Genomic DNA, 21,434 nt, shown 5'->3' on the forward strand with positions numbered 1-21,434 from the left:
ATGTGTCGTTTTATTTCTTTTGTTATATTAGTGACGTCACTTTCTCTCGCTGTTGTTGTGTGAGTATTTGTTGTTTTGTAGACTAAGTTACACTTTTATGCCAAGTTCACACTAGGTGTTTTTTGCTTTTTTTATGCTAATTTTCAGCTGCTTTTTACAGTACCAGCAAAGCCTCAAAGCCTATGAGATTTCAGAAATCTCATGCAGACAACTTTTTATCATCAGTATTTTGGGCTTTGCATGTTTTTTTGGACATAGAGCATGTCACTTTCAGCATTTTTTCACCCACTGACATATATTGGTAGTGAAAAAACGTTGAAAAAAACTGCCGGTATCAGGTCTTGCTGCATTTTTTTGTGACAAAATATGATTTTATAGAATAGGATTTTTCTTCAACACTAAACTTTATCAGCATGCACAGGAGACAAATCTAGCATGCCAAAACCGCAGTAACAAAAACGCGCAAAAAAAAAAAACGGGCTTTTTTATTCTGCAGCTTCTTTCCTGCCAAGTGATCAGGTTTTTCGGCAAAAAAAATAAAATGTTGAAAAAACACCTAGTTTGAACTTACCTTAACCCCTTACCGGCATCGGACGTACTATACCGTCCGATGCCGGCTCCCCTGCTTTGATGCAGGGCTCCGTGGTGAACCCGCACCAAAGCCGGGACATGTCAGCTGTTTTGAACAGCTGACATGTGCCCGTAATAGGCGCGGGCAGAATCGCGATCTGCCCGCACCTATTAACTAGTTAAATGCCGCTGTCAAACGCAGACAGCGGCATTTAACTACCGCTTCCGGCCGGGCGGCCAGAAATGACGTCATCGCCGACCCCCGTCACATGATCGGGGGTCGGCGATGCTTGTATATTGTAACCATAGAGGTCCTTGAGACCTCTATGGTTACTGATTGCCCGTCGCTGTGAGCGCCACCCTGTGGTCGGCGCTCACAGCACACGTGCAATTCTGCTACATAGCAGCGATCAGCAGATCGCTGCTATGTAGCAGAGCCGATCGGGTTGTGCCTGCTTCTAGCCTCTCATGGAGGCTATTGAAGCATGGCAAAAGTTAAAAAAAAAAGTTTAAAAAAATGTGAAAAAAATAAAAAACATAAAAGTTTAAAATCACCCCCCTTTCGCCCCAATCAAAATAAATCAATAAAAAAAATATCAAATCTACGCATATTTGGTATCGCCGCGCTCAGAATCGCCCGATCTATCAAATAAAAAAAAGTATTAACCTGATCGCTAAACAGCGTAGCGGGAAAAAAACTCGAAACGCCAGAATTATGTTTTTTTGGTCGCCGCGACATTGCATTAAAATGCAATAACGGGCGATCAAAAGAACGTATCTGCACCGAAATGCTATCATTAAAAACGTCATCTCGGCACGCAAAAAATAAGCCCTCAACCGACCCCAGATGATGAAAAATGGAGACGCTACGAGTATCGGAAAATGGCACAATTTTTTTTTAGCAAAGTTTGGAATTTTTTTTCACCACTTAGATAAAAAATAACCTAGTCATGTTTGGCGTCTATGAACTCGTAATGACCTGGAGAATCATAATGGCAGGTCAGTTTTAGCATTTAGTGAACCTAGCAAAAAAGCCAAACAAAAAACCAATGTGGGATTGCACTTTTTTTGCAATTTCACCGCACTTGGAATTTTTTTCCCGTTTTCTAGTACACGACATGCTAAAACCAATTATGTCGTTCAAAAGTACAACTCGTCCCGCAAAAAAAAAGCCCTCACATGGCCAAATTGACAGAAAAATAAAAAAGTTATGGCTCTGGGAAGGAGGGGAGCGAAAAACGAACACGGAAAAACGAAAAATCCCCCGGTCATGAAGGGGTTAAGATAGATAATCAATACCTGATAAGTAGGAGGGTGACACCCGGCAGCTCCATCGACGAGCCGTTATTGGCCGCAGCCAGAAATTCTCGAATGTCGCTTGAACAAGCAGCTCCGTAAAAACTATAGTGGCCGTAGACGGGTACTATTCATCTGAATAGGGGGAGGATCTGCAGTACTCGGCCGCAGCCACTACAGAAATGATGACGGGAGCATCCAAGAACTTCAAGCAGCCATCGCCGATGCCAGGTGTCACTTCCCCACTGATCAGATATTAAAAAAAGCAATGTTTACTATTTTATTTCTGGGGGATGGAAAGAGGAGGGGTTAGGAACTAAGTTATAACTAAGTTATATATACAAACACATCAGACCTTGCATCACTACTCACCATACTCACTTGATTGCATGGTTTATTGCAGTTGCAGTGACACCAAATAAGTTTTTTTTTTATACTGCCAAAATGTTTTTTCTGTTAACGTTCATTGAAAAAAAAAAAATTTAGGCCCCACTAGCAGGGTACATGACGCAAATCACTTTTCTGCTTGTATGCCTCTTTCGTACACTCAGTATATTAACGCTTTGTCGATCAGAGTAGACCTGCAGTCAACCATGGCAGGCTTGTTATGCCTTTTAGACCCCCTAGCTGCAATGACAACCTGACGCAATCCCTCAATTGTGTTGAGGAGAACACAGGGCTGTCAGACTGATGCGTTCACCGGCTCCATCTAACAGCACAGATTAATGGGAATCTGCAGAAACACCACAGCACCAGAAGATAAGAGTGGCTAAAAAGCAGCTTACAGGTTACAGAATAGTATATGGTCATGTGATAGGGAAGGGGTTAAAGGAAAACTCAAGGGAAAAGTGATATAGTGAATTATGCACAACCCCCTCAGGCCTTGCACGAGCAGAACATTGCTTTTCTATGGTGTACTATGTGTCAGTTTCTCCTGGAGTGTTCTATTAAGAAAGAGTAGGTATTTTCTTAATATCTGAGCACAGGTAAATCTAAACTTGGGGTATCATTTTAGTTTCTGAAACATGTAAAATTTAATAAATAAATGTAATTACATTCTATATTTGTCATGAGTTGGTAAGGACCCTTTCTTAGACGAGGGGCTTTTTTTTGTACAAAAAAAATCTGCTGCATTGACACGACTGATTTTTTTATGGGGCCATTCCAGTAATGAAGTGAGGCTTGCAAGGGAGACCAAAAGCAATAAAAAAGGATTTGTGGTGTTTATCAAAATGAAAAGAAAAGTAAAAAATGCATAGGATTTTTATAGGATGAAAAGGTCAAAAATGATGTTGAGAAGGACGAACTTTTAAACTCCTATTTTGCATCTGTGTTCTCTAAGAAAGCAATAGTAACATGAACTGATCTTCACGGTGCCATCGAAGGAATAAAAGAATCCACACTATCTTTTAACAGAGAGATGGTGAGGCAACACTTAGCTAATTTATACTAATGTAAACCTCCTGGTCCAGAAAGAGTTAGCAGAGGAAATTGCTGAACCACTAGCCAGAATCTTTGAAAAATCCTGGTGAACTGGAGAAGCCCCAAACGATTGGAGAAGGGCAAATGTTGTGTCACTCTACAAAAAAGGAAAAAAGACGGAGCCAGGGAATTACAGGCCAGTGAGCCTTACTTTTATACCAGGAAATATATTTGAACAAATTATTAAACAGCATGTATGTAAGTACTTGGATAAGAATACAGAAATTAACCAGAGCCATCATGGGTTTGTAGCAAACAAGTCATTACAGACTAATCTAATTTCCTTCTATGATAGAATCATTGAATGGGTGGATCAGGGAAATGCGGTTGATATAGTATATCTCAACTTCAGCAAAGCATTTGATAAAGTATCATACTACCCTTATTGAAAAAAATGACCAAGTATGGGATTGACAAGGCTACTGGATAGGTGGATTCATAACTGGCTCAGTGATCGTACTCAAAGAGTGGTAAATGGCTGCACATCCAACTGAAAAAGTGTTTCCAGTGGGGTAACACAAAGCTCTGTCCTGGCCCCAATGCAAAGCTAGGAGGGATAGCTAACACTAGAGAAGACAGGGAAAGGATTCAGAAGGATCTAGATAAGCCTGAACAATGGGCAGCGACTAATAGAATGGTATTTAACAGGGAGAAATGCAAGATTCTACATCTGGGCAAAAAAAATGAAAATTACATCTACAAAATAGGAGGAATAGAAGTAAGTAATTGCACGTGTGAAAAGGACTTGGGTATACTAATAGATCACAGACGGCAGAGAAGTCAACAATGTGACGCAGCAACAAAAAAGGCAAACAGTTCTAGGATGTATTAAGAAAAGCATAGAATCTAGATCATGTTAAGTAATTATTCCCCTCTACTCCTCCTTGGTCAGGCCTCATCTGGAATACGGTGTCCATTTCTGGGCACCACATTTTAAAAAAGACATCAATAAACTGGAGCAAGTTCAGAGAAGAGCTACCAGGATGGTGAGCGCATTGCAAAGAGCGATTTTCACAGGCAACGCAGCTCGCCATATTCCCTGCGCCAGGACACATGATTTATTCATCAAGCGAAAATCAGAATACATAACGGGTTATCCTATCAACCTTAACCGCTACACCGGACTATATTTACCTAGTTTGTGTATCAGACCCGCGGCAATGGTAATTATCCCTGTGCTAGGACACGTGATTTCCTAAACAAGCAGCATACAGGTTTCTGATGAAGATCTATACCCAGACCGAAAACTTTTAATTGATCGCTGTATGCAAAATAAATTGGAACCTTTTTATTTCAACACGATACATTTTGAGTGCCTATATTTTTTTTACTTATATTGCACTGCCAAGTATGTCCTACGTAGAACGGTAATAGGATTTGGGAATGTTTAGCTTGCAATAAAGAAGGCTAAGAGGAGACTTAATAGATATCTATAAATATCTGAAGGAATGTCACAATGTAGAGGGATCATCATCATTCTCATTTGCACGTGGAAACACAAGCAGCAATGGAATGAAATTGAAAGGGAAAAGATACAGATTAGATATTAGAAAATACTTTTTGACATTGAGGGTCATCAATGAGTGGAACAGGCTGCCACGAGAGGTGGTGAGTTCTCTTTTAATGGAAGTCTTCAAACAGAAGCTGAACAGACATGTCTGAGATGGTTTAGTGAATCCTGTATTGAGCAGGGGGTTGGACACGATGACCCTGGAGGTCTCTTCCAACTCTAACATTCTATGATTCACATGTCCATGATTTGTGAGTGAGTGGTCAGTGAAAAACTGCGGAGACATGCTAGCTTTTGATCAGAGCTTCGGATTAAGATCAGTAATGCAGGTTGACAAGTCTGTGTAAAAAAAGAAAACAGAAAAAAAAATTGGACCGCACTTGGATGTAATTCAAGTGTGGTCAGATATTTACAGACTGTCATATAGGAGAATGTGGAGAAAATTCCCCCCCCCCCCCCCTCTACATTTGAGAAAAAAGATGATGCTGACCACACTGATCAGTTCCTTTTTTCTTGTACGTGGAAAATACTGATGTGTGAATGAGACCTAAGAGTTTAAAGTAAAGTGCAGGTGAATGGTTACTTTTTAATGTTACATTGTTTTAGTGAGAATTTAGAAATATATGTGCACTTTATCTTTGTTTTTTCGGTGATTTATGGATGTGACTGCAGGGAAAACTCATGTTACTGTGCGTTTGAAGACCGTATTTAACTGAGTTTCTGAGTGCAAATATTAATTAATTTTTTTTTAATACAGACTTCTACAAGAAGCCTGTAAAAATGCATATAGAAAATGTAATGTGTGCAAAATAACGGACTCTGCATAAAAATAAAATTGCATCAAACAGATTGTTATGGCATATATTGGTGCAGTTTTTGCACACAGCCTTGAAGGCTAATTAAATGGCTTCCATGCTCAAACCCCTCCTGTTTTCAAGAGGTTTTGGATTACAGCAACTAGGAGAAATATATAGGCCCAGATTCATTGCTTGTGTTTTGCATGTCAGTCTTAATAAGGAGTGCGTTGATCTTAATATTATGAAATCTGTGCACCATTTAGGCTACGTTCACATTGGCGTTCCGCCAATGTGCGTCGCTGTTGCGCCGGCGACGCGCCCCTATGTTTAACATAGGGGACGCGTGCGTTTTTAGGGTGGCGTTTTTCGACACTTGCGTCGTTTCCGACGCTAGCGTCGGACGCAAGAAAATGCAACAAGTTGCATTTTCTGTGCGTCCGATTTTGGTCAAAAAACGACGCACGCGTCGCAAAACGCGCGTGCGTTTGCGCGCGTTTTTTCGTGCGTCGCGCCGCCGACGCAGGGCGGCGCAACGCTAGTGTGAACGTAGACTAAGCTGCCGAGCATCACTGCAAGAAATGTAGCAAAGTGACGTAAATTCTGATGAATGTCAGCAATAATCTGGTGGTCCTTAATTTATACTTACAGCTGCCCATCATTTCTTGTGTAAAAGCTGACGGACTTAATCGTTGCTACAACGACCACCATACAGAGTGTTACGGGCACGAAAAGCATAATCACATGCTTGGCTCCGTATCGCAACGTCAGTTCCTCGTCTTCTTCCTCATCCTGCTCAAGGACTTGTTGCGAGCTGCTCTGCGTCTGTCCATTGCTCTGAGATTCCGTCCGCTCATTGTTTCTCCGCTCGCTGTTGTCATTCTGAAAAGACCCACATTTATATTAGAAATGCACAAAACTTTACAAAGTTATAAATCAAAACACACTTGCAATCCACCATCTCCTAATGCGCCTTGTGCACAGGATAAAGTAACTCTATGATTGATCGATGTGACAAATCCTTACCCTGTGGATTGTCACAGAAAGTGGGACCCACTATTAGGCTAACTTGAGTGAAACACTGACAATGTACCACCTGGTCGGGGGGGATCTTCAAACCTAAACTTCGCATTCTCATATGTGCCCGAATTCAGATCAGTACCCAGCGGCCGGTCGGTACATTATTAGATATCTAAGCAGCGGTATACATTCCCCTATGGCTCATGCACATAACTGTATTCAGATTTCATAAAGAAAAGAAAAAAAAAAAAAAAAAGGATTTTGAACGTTAAATTTGATGCCACATGTTTGGAGATTTTCAATGTAGGTGTCAAGGACTCACTTTGTCTGTGCAAAAAGTTCTGCTACCTTTTAAAAGACTTGATGAAACGATTAGTTCCACAATGAGGCAAGAGAGTATTGCTTGGCCTACAGCGAGACTGTACTTTACACCTAAATTACCAAAAAATATGTATATAGACAACAGGAAACCCTTTAACAGATGGTTGACTAAGCGACCTGTATATTATAATATGCTCCAAGCATTGAAATCCTCCAGAGAGGAGAACGACTAACAGTCTACTCCTTAGAGATTGGAAAGTAGCATGCACAATAAGAAGTAACGGTCACTAACCACCACTATAAACAAAAAGCAACTGTCAGCAATCATATAAAATACACACAAGGATACATACACAGAGGTCCAGAAATATTTGGACAGTGACACAAGTATTGTCATTTTTTTAAAACATATTCAAGATACAGTTATATATATTACATATAATCAATATGAGGTTAAAGTGCAGATTCTCCGCTTTAATTTTAGAGTATTCACATCCTAATTGTAGTGAGGGTTTAGGAATTCAAGCTCTTTAATATGTAGCGGACTCTTTTTAAAAGAAACCAAAAGTATTGCATTTTTTGGACTACAAGACGCACCGCAAATTTTGGGGAGGAAAATAGGGAATTTTTTTTTTTTTAAATGAAATTGTGGTGCATCTTATAGTCCCCTTTTACGATACCTTACAGGGGAGGAGAGGTGAAGTGGGATCCCAGGAGGTAGGGTCACCACAGCAGAAAGATGGCGGCGGCAGGAGAGGAGCGATGCTCTGGGTACCCAGGCTGGAAGAAGTTGTTCGGCGGTGCGAGGCTGCGGCGGGCTCTCGAGATCTCAATCTGCACATGCACTGCCTCCGGCAGCCACTTTCTCTAATTCCACAACAAAGAAACTGATAGGGGACTCAGACTACATTTTCTGCAAGTCAGCCGCAGCCTCACACCCCATCCTCAAAGTCCGCAGCCCACATCAACAACCCACTCCTGCCGCCGACACCAGCGACCCATCCTGCCGGTACCCCACTCCACCACAGGCGCCATTCTATCCCCCCCAGTAAGCTGCATTAGGATTAAAAGACACAACCCTATTTTCGCCTACATTACTATTGTAGTGACATTTATTCCATGACGCTCTATATGTAAAAAGGTATATACATAAAATAGTACAATAATCTTGAACAAAACAAGTCAACGACTGGAACAGGAGTAGAGGGGACCCTGCCCGCGAGGGCTCACAGTTTACAAGGGATGGGTGAGGATATAAAAGGTGAGGGTAGAGCTAGTTGTGCAGCAGCAAGGTGGAACGAGTCTTACTGCAGGTTGTATGTTTGTCAGAAGAGGTAGATCTTCAGGTTCCTTTTGAATGTTTCAACGGTAGGCAAGAGTCTGGTATCTTGGGGTAGAGAGTTCCAGAGAAGGGGGGATGAACGGGAGAAATTTGTATGTGATTGTGGAAAAAGGATAGTGGAGAAGGAGATCTTGTGAGGATCAGAGGTAAGTACTGGCAGACTAGGTCACAGATGTATGGAGGAGACAGGTTGTGGATGGCTTTGTATGCAATGGTTATGGTTTTTACCTGGTGTCTTTGGGTAATGGGGAACAATGAAGGGATTAAAAGAGAGGAGAGGTGGATTACTCGGGCAGTGGAGTTTAGGATAGACTGGAGGGGTGCGAGAGCGTTAGGCCTCTTTCACACTTACGTCGTTGCGGGTGCATCGCAATGCAGTGATGCGACGTAGCGACGGATGTTGTGAAAGTAGCTGAAAACGTGTGCAACGCATCCAGTGTTATGACGGATGCGTCGAAGGAGTTCCTGCCTGGATTTTCGAGAGAGAGACTTTTTCCCGGACTTGAAAATCCTTCCGGGCATGCTCAGAGTGGAAAAACGGGATACGTCGCTGGATTCCTGTGTTTGACGGTCAGCGACGGATTCTGTGTCCATAGGCTTCCATTATAGCAGACGACGGACAGTGCAGGACCTGTCGCTGAGCGATTTTCCGACGTGCAAAAAAAACGTTCCTCTGAACATTTTCTCTGCACGACGGACCACTATTTTCCGACGGATCCAGTGCAAGACGGATGAAACGGATGGCCATCCGTCACAATCCATCGCTAATACAAGTCTATGGGAAAAAAACAGGATGCTGTAGTATATTGCCCAATTACGTAGTATATTGCCCAGTCACGTAGTATATTGCCCAGTCACGTAGTATATTGCCCAGTCACGTAGTATATTGCACAGCGACGTAGTATACAGCACGGAGCCACGTAGTATATTGCCCAGCGACGTAATATATTGCCCAGCGACGTAGTATATCGCTCAGCGACGTAGTATATCGCCCAGCGACGTAGTATATCGCCCAGCGACGTAGTATATCGCCCAGCGACATAGTATATTGCCCAGTTACATAGTATATTGCCCAGTCACAAAGTATATTGCGCAGCCACGTAGTATATTGCCCAGTTACGTAGTATACAGCACGGAGTCACGTAATATATTGCCCAGCGACGTAGTATATTGCCCAGTTACGTAGCATATTGCCCTGTCACGAAGTATATTGCACAGCGACGTAGTATACAGCACAGAGCCACGTAGTATATTGCCCAGTCACAAAGTATATTGCGCAGCCACGTAGTATATTGCCCAGTCACGTAGTATATTGCCCTGTCACGTAGTATATTGCCCTGTCACGTAGTATATTGCACAGCGACATAGTATACAGCACAGAGCCACGTAGTATATTGCCCAGTCACAAAGTATATTGCGCAGCCACGTAGTATATTGCCCAGTGACGTAGTATACAGCCCAGTGACGTAGTATACAGCACAGAGCCACGTAGTATATTGCACAGCGACGTAGTATATTGCCCAGTCACGTATGTCACAGGTTAAAAAATAAAAAATAAACATACTCACCTAACGATCTGAGGGCTCCTTGTAGTTCTAACATACTCACCATTTTGGTCTCTGCTCCTCAGCGTCCCGTCTCTCCGCCTCCTGGGATCCAACGGCGCTGTGCCGATGGGCGCGCGGGCTGGCCCCATCTTCCGTTCCCAGGATGCTTTGCGAAATTACCCTGATGACTTAGCGGTCTCGCGAGACCGCTAGGTCTTCTGGGTAATTTCGCAAAGCATCGCTGGGAAAGGAAGATGGCGGCAGGCGCGAGCGGACAACGGAGGGTGAGTATTGCACGTTTTTTTTATTTTTTTTTTTATACTATTTTTAACATTACTTTTTTTTACTATTGATGCCGCATAGGCAGCATCAATAGTAAAAGGTTGGGGACACACAGGGTTAATAGCGGCGGTAACGGAGTGCGTTACCAGCGGCATAACGCGGTCCGTAACCGCCGGCATTAACCCTGTGTTAGCAGTGACCGGAGGGGATTAGGGAGCGGGCGCCAGGGACAGTGACTGCGGGGAGCATGGAACGGGCGCCGGGGACAGTGACTGCGGGGAGCATGGAGCGGGCGCCGGGGACAGTGACTGCGGGGAGCATGGAGCGGAGCGCCGGGGACAGTGACTGCGGGGAGCATGGAGCGGAGCGCCGGGGACAGTGACTGCGGGGAGCGGAGATAATGGAGCGGATCGCCGGGGACACTGTGGGGAGTAAGGCGCGGCCATTTTCTTCCGGACTGTGCCCGTCGCTGATTGGTCGCGGCAGCCATGAAAGGCAGCTGCCGAGATCAATCAGCGAATGAATAACCGTGACAGAAGGACAGACAGACGGAAGTGACCCTTAGACAATTGTATAGTAGATAACACCAAAACTTTTTTTCCACTCATGGTTAGTGGTTGGGTGAAGCCATTTATTGTCAAACTACTGTGATTCTTCTTAAATCATAACGACAACCCAAACCATCCAAATGACCCTGATCATAAGTTCACATACCCTGGTGATTTTGCACAGAAGTTGACACAAATGGGTTTAAATGGCTACTAAAGGTAACATCCTCACCTATGACCAGTTAGCGTTATGCACACACACTGATTAAAAGCAGAGTGAGTTTCTGGGATCCAGACACACTCTTGCGTCTTTCATCCAGCGACTGACGTTTCTGGATTGTGAGTCATGGGAAAAGCAAAAGATTGGCAACGGATCTACGGGAAAAGGTAGTTGAACTGTATAAAACAGGAAAGGGATACAAAAAGATATCCAAGGAATTGATAATGCCAGTCAACAGCATTCAAACTGTGATTAACAAATGGAAAACCAGGGGCTCTGTAAAAACAAAACCACAGTCAGGTAGTCCAACAAAAATGTCGTCCACAACTGCCAGGAAAATTGTTCGGGATGCAAAAAAACAACCCACAAATAACATCAACTGAAATACAGGACTCTATGAAAACTAGCGGTGTGGCTGTTTCAAGATGCACAATAAGGAGGCACTTGAAGAAAAATAAGCTGCATGGTCGAGTCGCCAGAAGAAAGCCATTACTGCGCAAATGCCACAAAGTATCTTGCCTACAATACGCAAAACAGCAAGAGACAAGCCTCAAAACTTCTGGAACAAAGTAATTTGGAGTGATGAGAACACAGTTGAACTTTTTGGCCACAACCATAAATGTTACATTTGGAGAAGGGTCAATAAGGCCTATGATGAAAGGAACACCATTCCTACTGTAAAGCATGGAGGTGGATCGCTGATGTTTTGGGAATGTGTGCACTACAAAGGCACAGGAAACTTGGACAAAATTGAAGGAAAGATGAATGCAGCATGCTATCAGCCTATACAGGAGGCAAATTTGCAGTCATCAGCCCGGAAGCTGCGCATGGGATGTACTTGGACATTCCAACATGACAACGTTCTAAAACACAAGGCCAAGTCAACCAGTCACTGGCTACAGCAGAAAAAAGTGAAGGCTCTGGAGTGGCCATATCAGTCTCCTGACCTCAATATCATTGAGCCACTATGGGGAGATCTCAAGCACTCAGTTCATGCCGGACAGTCCAGGAATTTACAGGAACTGGAGGTGTTTTACCAAGAAGAGTGGGCAGCTTTACCATCTGAGAAAATAAAGACCCTCATCGACAACTACCACAAAAGACTTCAAGCTGTCATTGTTGTTAGAGGGGGCAATACACAGTATTAAGAAATGTGGTATGTGACCTTTTGATCAGGGTCATTTGGATGTTTTGGGTTGTCATTATGATTTAAAGAGAAAAAACACAGTAGTTGGACAATAAATTGCTTCACGCAACCACTAACCATGAGTGGAGAAAAAGTTTTGGTGTTATCATTCATGTTCTCTGAAAAAAGGCCAAGAAAACAAAAATTCTGCTGGGGTATGTAAACTTTTGAGCACAACTGTGTCTGGTCCAGAGAGGTAGATCTGTGTGTCATCAGCATAGATATGATACTGAAAGCTGTGGGACTCTAAGCTTTACAAGGCTGAAGGTGTAGATGGAAAAGAGCAGGGATCCTAGAACTGAACCTCGGAGGACACATACAGATAGGGGGCGAGATGAAGAGGTGGTGTGTGAGTGGGATACACTAAATGTCCTGTCTGTTAAGTATAAGGCTAGGCTGACATTGCGTTAGTGCAACCCGTTTAGCGCTAGCGGGTTGCGCTAACGCAATGTTTTTAATGTGGCCGCGTCCCGGGGTCGCGGTAACGTCCCCGCTCTCGCTGATCCCCGATCTGCGAGAGCGGGGAACGGACCGCGGGCGCGCTTCGGACGCTGCGAGCAGCGTCCGCGGCGCGCCAGGAAACACCGGCGCGTCGCTAGCGCGTGCCGAACATGGCACGCGCTAGTGCTGCGCGTTCCCATTGCCATGAATGGGCGCGCTAACGGACGCGTTGCACGGCGTTAATTTCGCCGTGCAACGCTGTCCGTTAGCGCTTTCCCATTAACGCAATGGGAACCAAGCCTAAGGAGATTCAGGATAGGGCCAAGTCTGTAATGTCAAGAGATGACAGACTCTGTAGTAAGAGGGAATGGTCCACTGTGTCAAAAGCAGAGAACAGGTCCAGGAGGAGGAGGAGGAGGAGGAGGACAGAGTAGTGTCGCTTAAATTTTGCTGTTAGTAGGTCATTGATAATTGGACAATTATCTCAAAAGCTCTGTACACTTTAAATGGGATATCTTGCAACTTATCTGCCTGTTGTGCATGGCGATGTTCTTCCCTGGCACAGAGCAGTAACAGACAGCTCCTACCGGGAATTCAGAAGCCTTTGCTTATGTCACATTTCTATTTTCCCATTAGGGTTAGGGCTAAAGATAGGACTAGGGCTAAAGTTAGGGTCAGGGTTGGGGCTAAAGTTAGGGTAGGGCTATGTGCACACGATGCGGATTTGCTGCAGATCCGCAGCGGATTTTTCCGCACAGAAACGCTGAAGATCCGCACTGATGTGCAGTACAATGTACCGTAAATCAATTGGGTAAAAAAAAAGCTGTGCAGATGGCACACAGGTGAGAAATGGTGAAAAATCAGTGCAGAATTGCTGTGGATTTCAAAGAAGTGCATGTCGCTTCTTTTGTGCGGATCTGCAGCGTTTCTGCACCCCTCCATGTTAAAAATCCACAGTGGCAAAACCGCACAAAATTCGCAACAATTCCGCATAAAAAAAAAACACACAAAATCCGCGGCTGCGGATTCTGCCAGGAGATGCAGATTTTGTGCAGAAAATTCTGCACCTCTTTTCTTATGTGTGCACATAGCCTTAGGGTTGGGGCTAAAGTTAGGGTTAGGAGTACATTTATGGTTGGGATTAGGGTTGGGGCTAAAGTTAGGGTTAGGATTACATTTATGGTTGGGATTAGGGTTGGGGCTAAAGTTAGGGATAGGATTACATTTATGGTTGAGATTAGGGTTGGGTTAGGGGTGTGGTTAGGGTTATGGTTGGGATTAGGGTTGGGGGTGTGTTGTGGTTGGGATTAGTGTTAGGGGGGTGCTGTGGTTGGGATTAGTGTTAGGGGGGTGTTCGGGTTAGGGGTGTGGTTAGGGTTGGAGTTAGAATTGGGGGTTTCCACTGTTTAGGCACATCAGGGGCTCTCCAAATGCGACATTGCGTCCGATGTCAATTTCAGCCAATTCTGCACTGAAAAAGTAAAACAGTGCTCCTTCCCTTCCGAGTGCTCCCGTACACCTAAACAGGGGTTTACCCCAACATATGGGGTATCAGCATACTCAGGATAAATTGGACAACAACTTTTGGGGTCCAATTTCTCTGGTTACCCTTGGGAAAATAAAAATTTAAGTGATAAAAAATCAATCATTTTTTGTGGGAAAAAAAGATTTTTTATTTTCACGGTTCTGCGTTATAAACTGTAGGGAAACACTGGGGGGTTCAAAGTTCTCACAAGACATCTAGTTAAGTTTCTTGGGGGGTCTACTTTCCAAAACGGTGTCACTTGTGGGAGGTTTCCACTGTTTAGGCACATCAGGGGCTCTTCAAACGTGATATGGCGTCCTCTCTCAATTCCAGTCAATTTTGAATTGAAAAGTCAAACGGCGCTCCTTCCCTTCCGAGCTCTGCCATGCGCCCAAACAGTGGTTTACCCCCACATATGGGGTATCAGCGTACTCAGGACAAATTTTACAACAACTTTTGGGGTCCAATTTTTCCTGTTACCCTTAGTAAAATAAAACAAAACAAATTGGAGCTGAAGTTAATTTTTTGTGAAAAAAGTTAAATGTTCATTTTTTAAAAACATTCCAAAAATTCCTGTGAAACACCTGAAAGGTTAATAAACTTCTTGAATATGGTTTTGAGCACCTTGAGGGGTGCAGTTTTTAGAATGGTGTCACACTTGGGTATTTGCTATCATATAGACCGCTCAAAGTGATTTCAAATGTGATGTGGTCCCTAAAAAAAAAATGGTGTTGTAAAAATGAGTAATTGGTGGTCAAATTTTAACCCTTCAATATCAAAAATTACCGCACACTTGAAGCTGGTATGATGCAAATATATAACAAATTTATTGTGTTCACAAAACAGGTTGCCACAAAAAGGAAACAAAAAGTACAGATAGAAACCCAACGTTTCGACCCTCCCGGGCCTTATTCATGGGATTACTTGATGCATGCTAGGATACATATGTAGGTGGCAGGCATAGGGTAGGAGGGAAAGTCCCTTGGTATATAGGCTGTCGCTTAACCTGGAACAGGCTGGGAATATGCTGTTTTGTAATGCAAAGCGATAGTGGCACACAGAGGCTGTGACATCCGTAGTGGGCCTGTGTATTGCTGAATGACCCGTGCGGGCAGCGCTCCTGAGGCTTGTACTGATGTAAACGGAGGGTACTGGATGAGCACTGCATGCCGCAGCAGCAGGGCGCAGGCGCTTTGCATTACAAAACAGCATATTCCCAGCCTGTTCCAGGTTAAGCGACTGCCTACATACCAAGGGACTTGCCCTCCTACCCTATGCCTGCCACCTACATATGTATCCTAGCGTGCATCAAGTAACCCCATGAATAAGGCCCGGGAGGGTCGAAACGTTGGGTTTCTATCTGCACTTTTTGTTTCCTTTTTGTGGCAACCTGTTTTGTGAACACAATAAATTTGTTATATATTTGCATCATACCAGCTTCAAGTGTGCGGTAATTTTTGATATTGGACTGTTATTGGAAATGTTACTTATTAAGTATTTTGTGTGACATATCTCTGTGATTTAATTGCATCAAAATTAAAAGTTGGAAAATTGTGAAATTTTTGCCAAATTTCCATTTTTTTCCACAAATAAACTCAGGTAATATCAAAGAAATTTTACCACTATCATGAAGTACAATATGTCACGAGAAAACAATGTCAGAATCATCAGGATCCGTTGAAGCGTTGCAGAGTTATAACCTCATAAAAGGGACAGTGGTCAGAATTGTAAAAATTGGCCCGTCATTAACGTGCAAACCACCCTTGGGGGTTATGGGGTTTAAGCACCACTCCAGCACTGAAAAATAACACTGGAGTGCTGCTTTAAGATCCCAGGGGAGAACTATAACTCCCAGCATGTCCTGCATATCCTATGGCATGCTGGGAGTTATAGTTCACTACAGGAGTGGCAGAGTGCTTTTTTGAGGGTGTTGTAAAGACTAACCTTTTAATTAATTCTTGCTTGTACAGGACCTGCAGCCAGCCACGCTGTGGTGAGGTAAAGAAAAGCTGCAGCATCCCATGACCGCACAGAGCCCTCCCTCTTATTGCCTCTCCACAGATCATAAAAGGAAGCTTGCAGATTCTACTGCAGTATCTGAAGGACCTGTGATGACATCATTAAGAGGGAGGCCACTGTGCTGTAATGTAATGCTCCAGCCCGCGCTCTTCATGACCTCACACAGGTCCTTTGCCGGAGCACTCAGCATCCAGCACAGCATGGGTCGGGGCTGTGCTGTCAGGTATGCAGCGATCTCTCCTCTAGCATCCTCCTTCTGCCCCCTCCTTCACCGGACACAAAATCTCCCCAGCTTCTGCAGGAATTCGGCACTGGGGAAACCATGTGTGTCCGCTGTTTAAATGACAGAATATTCATTTGCTGCTCGGCGCTGATAGGTGGGCAGGGAAGCAGCTAATGAATATTTCTTCACTTTAAGCATCGGGATCAAGTGGTTTCCCCAGCGCCGGATTCCTGCAGCGAGGACTTTTTCCTGCCTCCTGGGAGTGCGATTCAAGTGCAATCCTACTCCGCTGCTGCCCCCTCCCCACATGTTACATTTGGACCAAAAGACGCACCCCAAATTTAGAGGAAAAAAGTGCGTGTTATGGTCCAAAAAATATGGTAATCTTATGAACTGGTGACTTTGGCAAGAAGGGATGATACTAGGCTTCTAGAGTGCTAGATTGGTCCACTGCAGTAGAAAGAGCCTGTGTGGTTCCAGTGTCAACACTTAGTGTCAACTTAAGGTACCGTTACACTAAACGACTTACCAACGATCTCGACCAGCGATACGACCTGGCCGTGATCGTTGGTAAGTCGTTGTGTGGTCGCTGGGGAGCTGTCACACAGACAGCTCTCTCCAGCGACCAACGATCAGGGGAACGACTTCGGCATCGTTGAAACTGTCTTCAACGATGCCGAAGTCCCCGGGTAACCAGGGTAAACATCGGGTTACTAAGTGCAGGGCCGCGCTTAGTAACCCGATATTTACCCTGGTTACCATTGTAAAAGTAAAAAAAAAATAATAAAAAAAAAAACACTACATATTCACATTCCCATGTCTGTCACGTCCCCCGCCGTCAGCTTCCCGCGCTGACTGTGTCAGCGCCAGCCGTAAAGCAGAGCACAGCGGTGACATCACCGCTGTGCTCTGCTTTACGGCCGGCGCTGACAGTCAGTGCAGGGAAGCTGATCGCGGGGGACGTGACAGACATCGGAATGTATGTACTGTTTTTTTTTTTTACTTTTACAATGGTAACCAGGGTAAATATTGGGTTACTAAACGCGGCCCTGCGCTTAGTAACCCCATATTTACCCTGGTTACAAGTGAACACAAACGCTGATCCAGCGATGACAGCGGGTGATCAGCGACCAAAAAAAGGTCCTGATCATTCCCCAGCGACCAACGATCTCCCAGCAGGGGCCTGATCGTTGGTCGCTGTCACACATAATGAGATCGTTAGCGGGATCGTTGCTAAGTCACAAAAAGCGTGACGTTGCAACGATATCGTTAACAAAATCGTTATGTGTGAAGGTACATTTAATTATCTGCAGGACTGTGTCAAGAAACACACAGAAAAGCACAGATTTATCCATCTTGAGACTGTACAGTCTCAGGATAGTGCTTTGTAGGTGGAATGGGAGCATGACAGCTGTGGGACAGATACAGCACTGGCGGAGAAGAGTGAACTGCCTTCTGGGAAATGTAGTATACAGTAGATGCACATGAGGAGAGCTGGCAGGAAGTTCAGGATGTACACAATAGATGACCAAGAAAACAAAAATGGGAGAGAATTTGGGGACTTATTACAGGGATAGGAAGTTTCGTTTCTTTTGTGCCTGGAAAACCTCCTTTAGTCTATACTGGTAATAACGAATAAAGATGTTTATCCAAAGCAACGGGCAGACCTTAAAGGGAACCTGTCACCCCGAAAATCGCGGGTGAGGTAAGCCCACCGGCATCAGGGGCTTATCTACAGCATTCTGTAATGCTGTAGATAAGCCCCCGATGTTACCTGAAAAAGGAGAAAAAGACGTTAGATTATACTCACCCAGGGGCGGTCCCGCTGCTGGTCAGGTTGGATGGGCGTCTCCGGACCGCTGCGGCGCCTCCTATCTTCTTTCCATGACGTCCTCTTCTGATCTTCAGCCACGGCTCCGGCGCAGGCGTACTTTGCTCTGCCCTCTTGAGGGCAGAGGATAGTACTGCAGTGCGCAGGCGCCGGAAAGGTCAGAGGCCCGGCACCTGCGCACTGCAGTACTTTGTCTGCCCTCAACAGGGCAGAGCAAAGTACGCCTGCGCCGGAGCCGTGGCTGAAGATCAGAAGAGGACGTCATGGAAAGAAGATAGGAGGCGCCGCAGCGGACCGGAGACGCCCATCCGACCTGACCAGCAGCGGGACCGCCCCTGGGTGAGTATAATATAACGTCTTTTTCTCCTTTTTCAAGTAACATCGGGGGCTTATCTACAGCATTACAGAATGCTGTAGATAAGCCCCTGATGCCGGTGGGCTTACCTCACCCGCGATTTTCGGGGTGACAGGTGCCCTTTAAAACTTATAGGGAACAACTTACACTATATTAGCATACTTGTGTTATTACTAGTATAACAATTTTCATACATAATATAAACACATTATTTGTAAGGTTCTGCACAGACAAATCTATAAATGTAAAATATTATCTGGCATTACTTTAAAAGATGCACATACGTCTTAGCACGACTTTACCATCAATGGATAATAACAGTATGGAAGACCATGCTAGTAACATAGTTAGCAAGGCCGAAAAAAGACATTTGTCCATCCAGTTCAGCCTATATACCATCAGGCTGTGGCTGTAATCTAAAGCACGTGAGTACATGTGCAACTACACACTTAGTTTTCAATACCAAGCAGTTCTATGACCATCAAGAACAATCTAGTTTTAAAAATGAAATGTTTTCCTTAATCGGATTACACTTATGGCACAGAACAAAACCTTCCCGACAAATATTTCACTGTCCCAATGGACATCTATATCAATAGTAGGATCAGGTTTGCTGCAAATAAATGCACCAGAAGCAGAATCAGTAAAGTGGTGGGAAACAAAGTTACAATGACAGCACTGAGATCGCTTAGAAAGAAAACGTGTTCGCATCACTCAACTTCCTATTGCAAATCCATGCAAAAAAAACAACCAAAAACATATGTTTGAAGCCCTTCTTGAATGTTTAACAAGGGTGTTCTGATAATGTAGTGTGTATACTTGGTAGATAGACACACGATATGTAGCCCCTAATACTCACAGGCTGGAGCACAAGCAGTGGTATGGACTCCTCGTCCTCCGACATATCTGCACAGGTGGTTAGTGAGGAAGTCACAGAGCAGCCCTGGTGCAATACACCAACCTCTGATAACAGACCGGGAAGGGATATTGCTCACTAGTTATGTATTAACCACAGCACAAGTCTGTGTAACGTACATCCGACCCTAGAATACAGGACGGCTGCAGTTAACCATATGACGAGGATAAGCCGCAGCTAAACAGTCACAGAAGCATCATGTGCCATTATAGGTCACAGATATCGTGGCTGCAACAGTCCAATGAGGGGAAAAAAAGAAAAAAAAAATAGGAAGACAAAAAAGAAAGAAAAATAAAGAAGAAATAAAGTGGCTTTCTGGCTTTTTATTGCACATGTAAAAAGCAAACTCTCATGCACGCATCCTCCTTAGATCCAGAGATGGTGTTCCCATCTTTGGGATTGAGGACTACATCAGCAGAACACAGGGATTTGGGCTCTTTACAAACATATCCATCTATTGGAAGGTGACCAACCTCTCCTGAAAACCACTAAGCACGGGAAAAAAAAAAAAAAAAAAAAAAGAGTGCAGCGGTTTTCAGTTAAATAAATTGCAGGTGGATGTGTCCGGTCACAGGCCATTTCATTAGCTGTACGGTCACTATTCCGGATATGGGGCATCCCTTACAAATTAAGAGATTGGGATGGATCTTCTAATAGCAGCTTGTTATTAAGTTGCATATAATTTCCAGCACAACTGTTAAAGGGAACCTAAAGTGGCAGGCTTTTATATATCTTAATATACGGTATACTTACCTTGTAATGTCTTCACATCCTGTTCTGTCCAGATGTGTCCGGATCCCAGAATTCCAAGCTGCGGAAGTTCACCGACCGCCATATTGGGACACCTAAGTGATGGGTGTCTCAATATGGAAACTGCAGATGGTACCAGCCTCTTGCGCGGTACCACCAGCGGAACACCATTGCAACACACAAACTGTATATGACACACATTGTATACGCCGTACGCAGCCTCTTGATGGGTAACACGAGGAGAACACCCATCGCGAACACACCGCCGCCGAGATTGGCTGAATGATTCACTGACCGCCTCCATCTTTGTACAGGAGGAGAGCATGCATGCGCAGTTTTGGGCTATGTGCACAGGTTGCGGATTCTCTGCGGATCCGCAGCGTTTTTTGCGGTCCAGAAATGCTGCAGATCCGCAATTGATTTACAGTACAATGTAAATCAATGAGAAAAAAAAAGAAGCCGTGCACACTTTGCGGAAAATCCGCTGCGGAAACGCTGCAGTTTAAAAGAAGTAGCATGTCACTTCTTTTTTGAGAATCTGCAGCGTTTTTGTACCCATTCCATTATAGAAATCCACAGGGGTAAAAAATGCAGCAAATCCGCAAGAAAACCGCAGCAAAAACGCACAAAAAACGCTGCGGATCCGCACAAAATCCGCAGCTGCGTTTTCTGCCAGAAGAGGCAAAATCCGCACCAGAAATTCCTAAGGCTAATCCGCAACGTGTGCACATAGCCTTAGTGTGACCGCCACTATCTGTCTGCACAAAGACTGTAGGAGTTCCGCGCAGGCGCAGTGAGTCATTCGGCTGATCCCGGAGGCAGATGCGTGACCTGTCTACAGGCAGAGGAAGTCGGTCACATTAAAGGGGTTTTCCCACGAACGAAAATTCATTTTAACCCCTTCATGACCGTGGGATTTTTCGTTTTTCCGTGTTCGTTTTTCACTCCCCTCCTTCCCAGAGCCATAACTTTTTTTATTTTTCCGTCAATTTGGCCATGTGAGGGCTTATTTTTTGCGGGACGAGTTGTACTTTTGAACGACATCATTGGTTTTAGCATGTCGTGTACTAGAAAACGGGAAAAAAAATTCCAAGTGCGGTGAAATTGCAAAAAAAGTGCAATCCCACACTTGTTTTTTCTTTGGCTTTTTTGCTAGGTTCACTAAATGCTAAAACTGACCTGCCATTATGATTCTCCAGTCAGTACGAGTTCATAGACACCTAACATGACTAGGTTATTTTTTATCTAAGTGGTGA

At 44.2% G+C, this 21,434-nt stretch overlaps 1 protein-coding gene across 3 annotated transcripts in view; it reads right to left on the reverse strand.

The window, feature by feature from the left end:
• PSEN1 (presenilin 1) overlaps positions 1–21,434 on the reverse strand; it is a 126,280-nt gene that overhangs the window by 62,689 nt on the left and 42,157 nt on the right. For 2 of the 3 annotated variants that reach the window (XM_069731075.1, XM_069731084.1), the window contains exon 4: positions 6,302–6,534. In XM_069731075.1, the coding sequence (XP_069587176.1) occupies positions 6,302–6,534 (233 nt within the window). Of the gene's footprint in view, positions 1–6,301; positions 6,535–19,371; positions 19,484–21,434 lie in introns of those variants that run through there. The other variant, XM_069731094.1, reaches the window with a different exon arrangement.

The sequence above is a fragment of the Ranitomeya imitator genome, chromosome 1 (assembly GCF_032444005.1).
Source record: "Ranitomeya imitator isolate aRanImi1 chromosome 1, aRanImi1.pri, whole genome shotgun sequence".
NCBI lineage: Eukaryota > Metazoa > Chordata > Amphibia > Anura > Dendrobatidae > Ranitomeya > Ranitomeya imitator.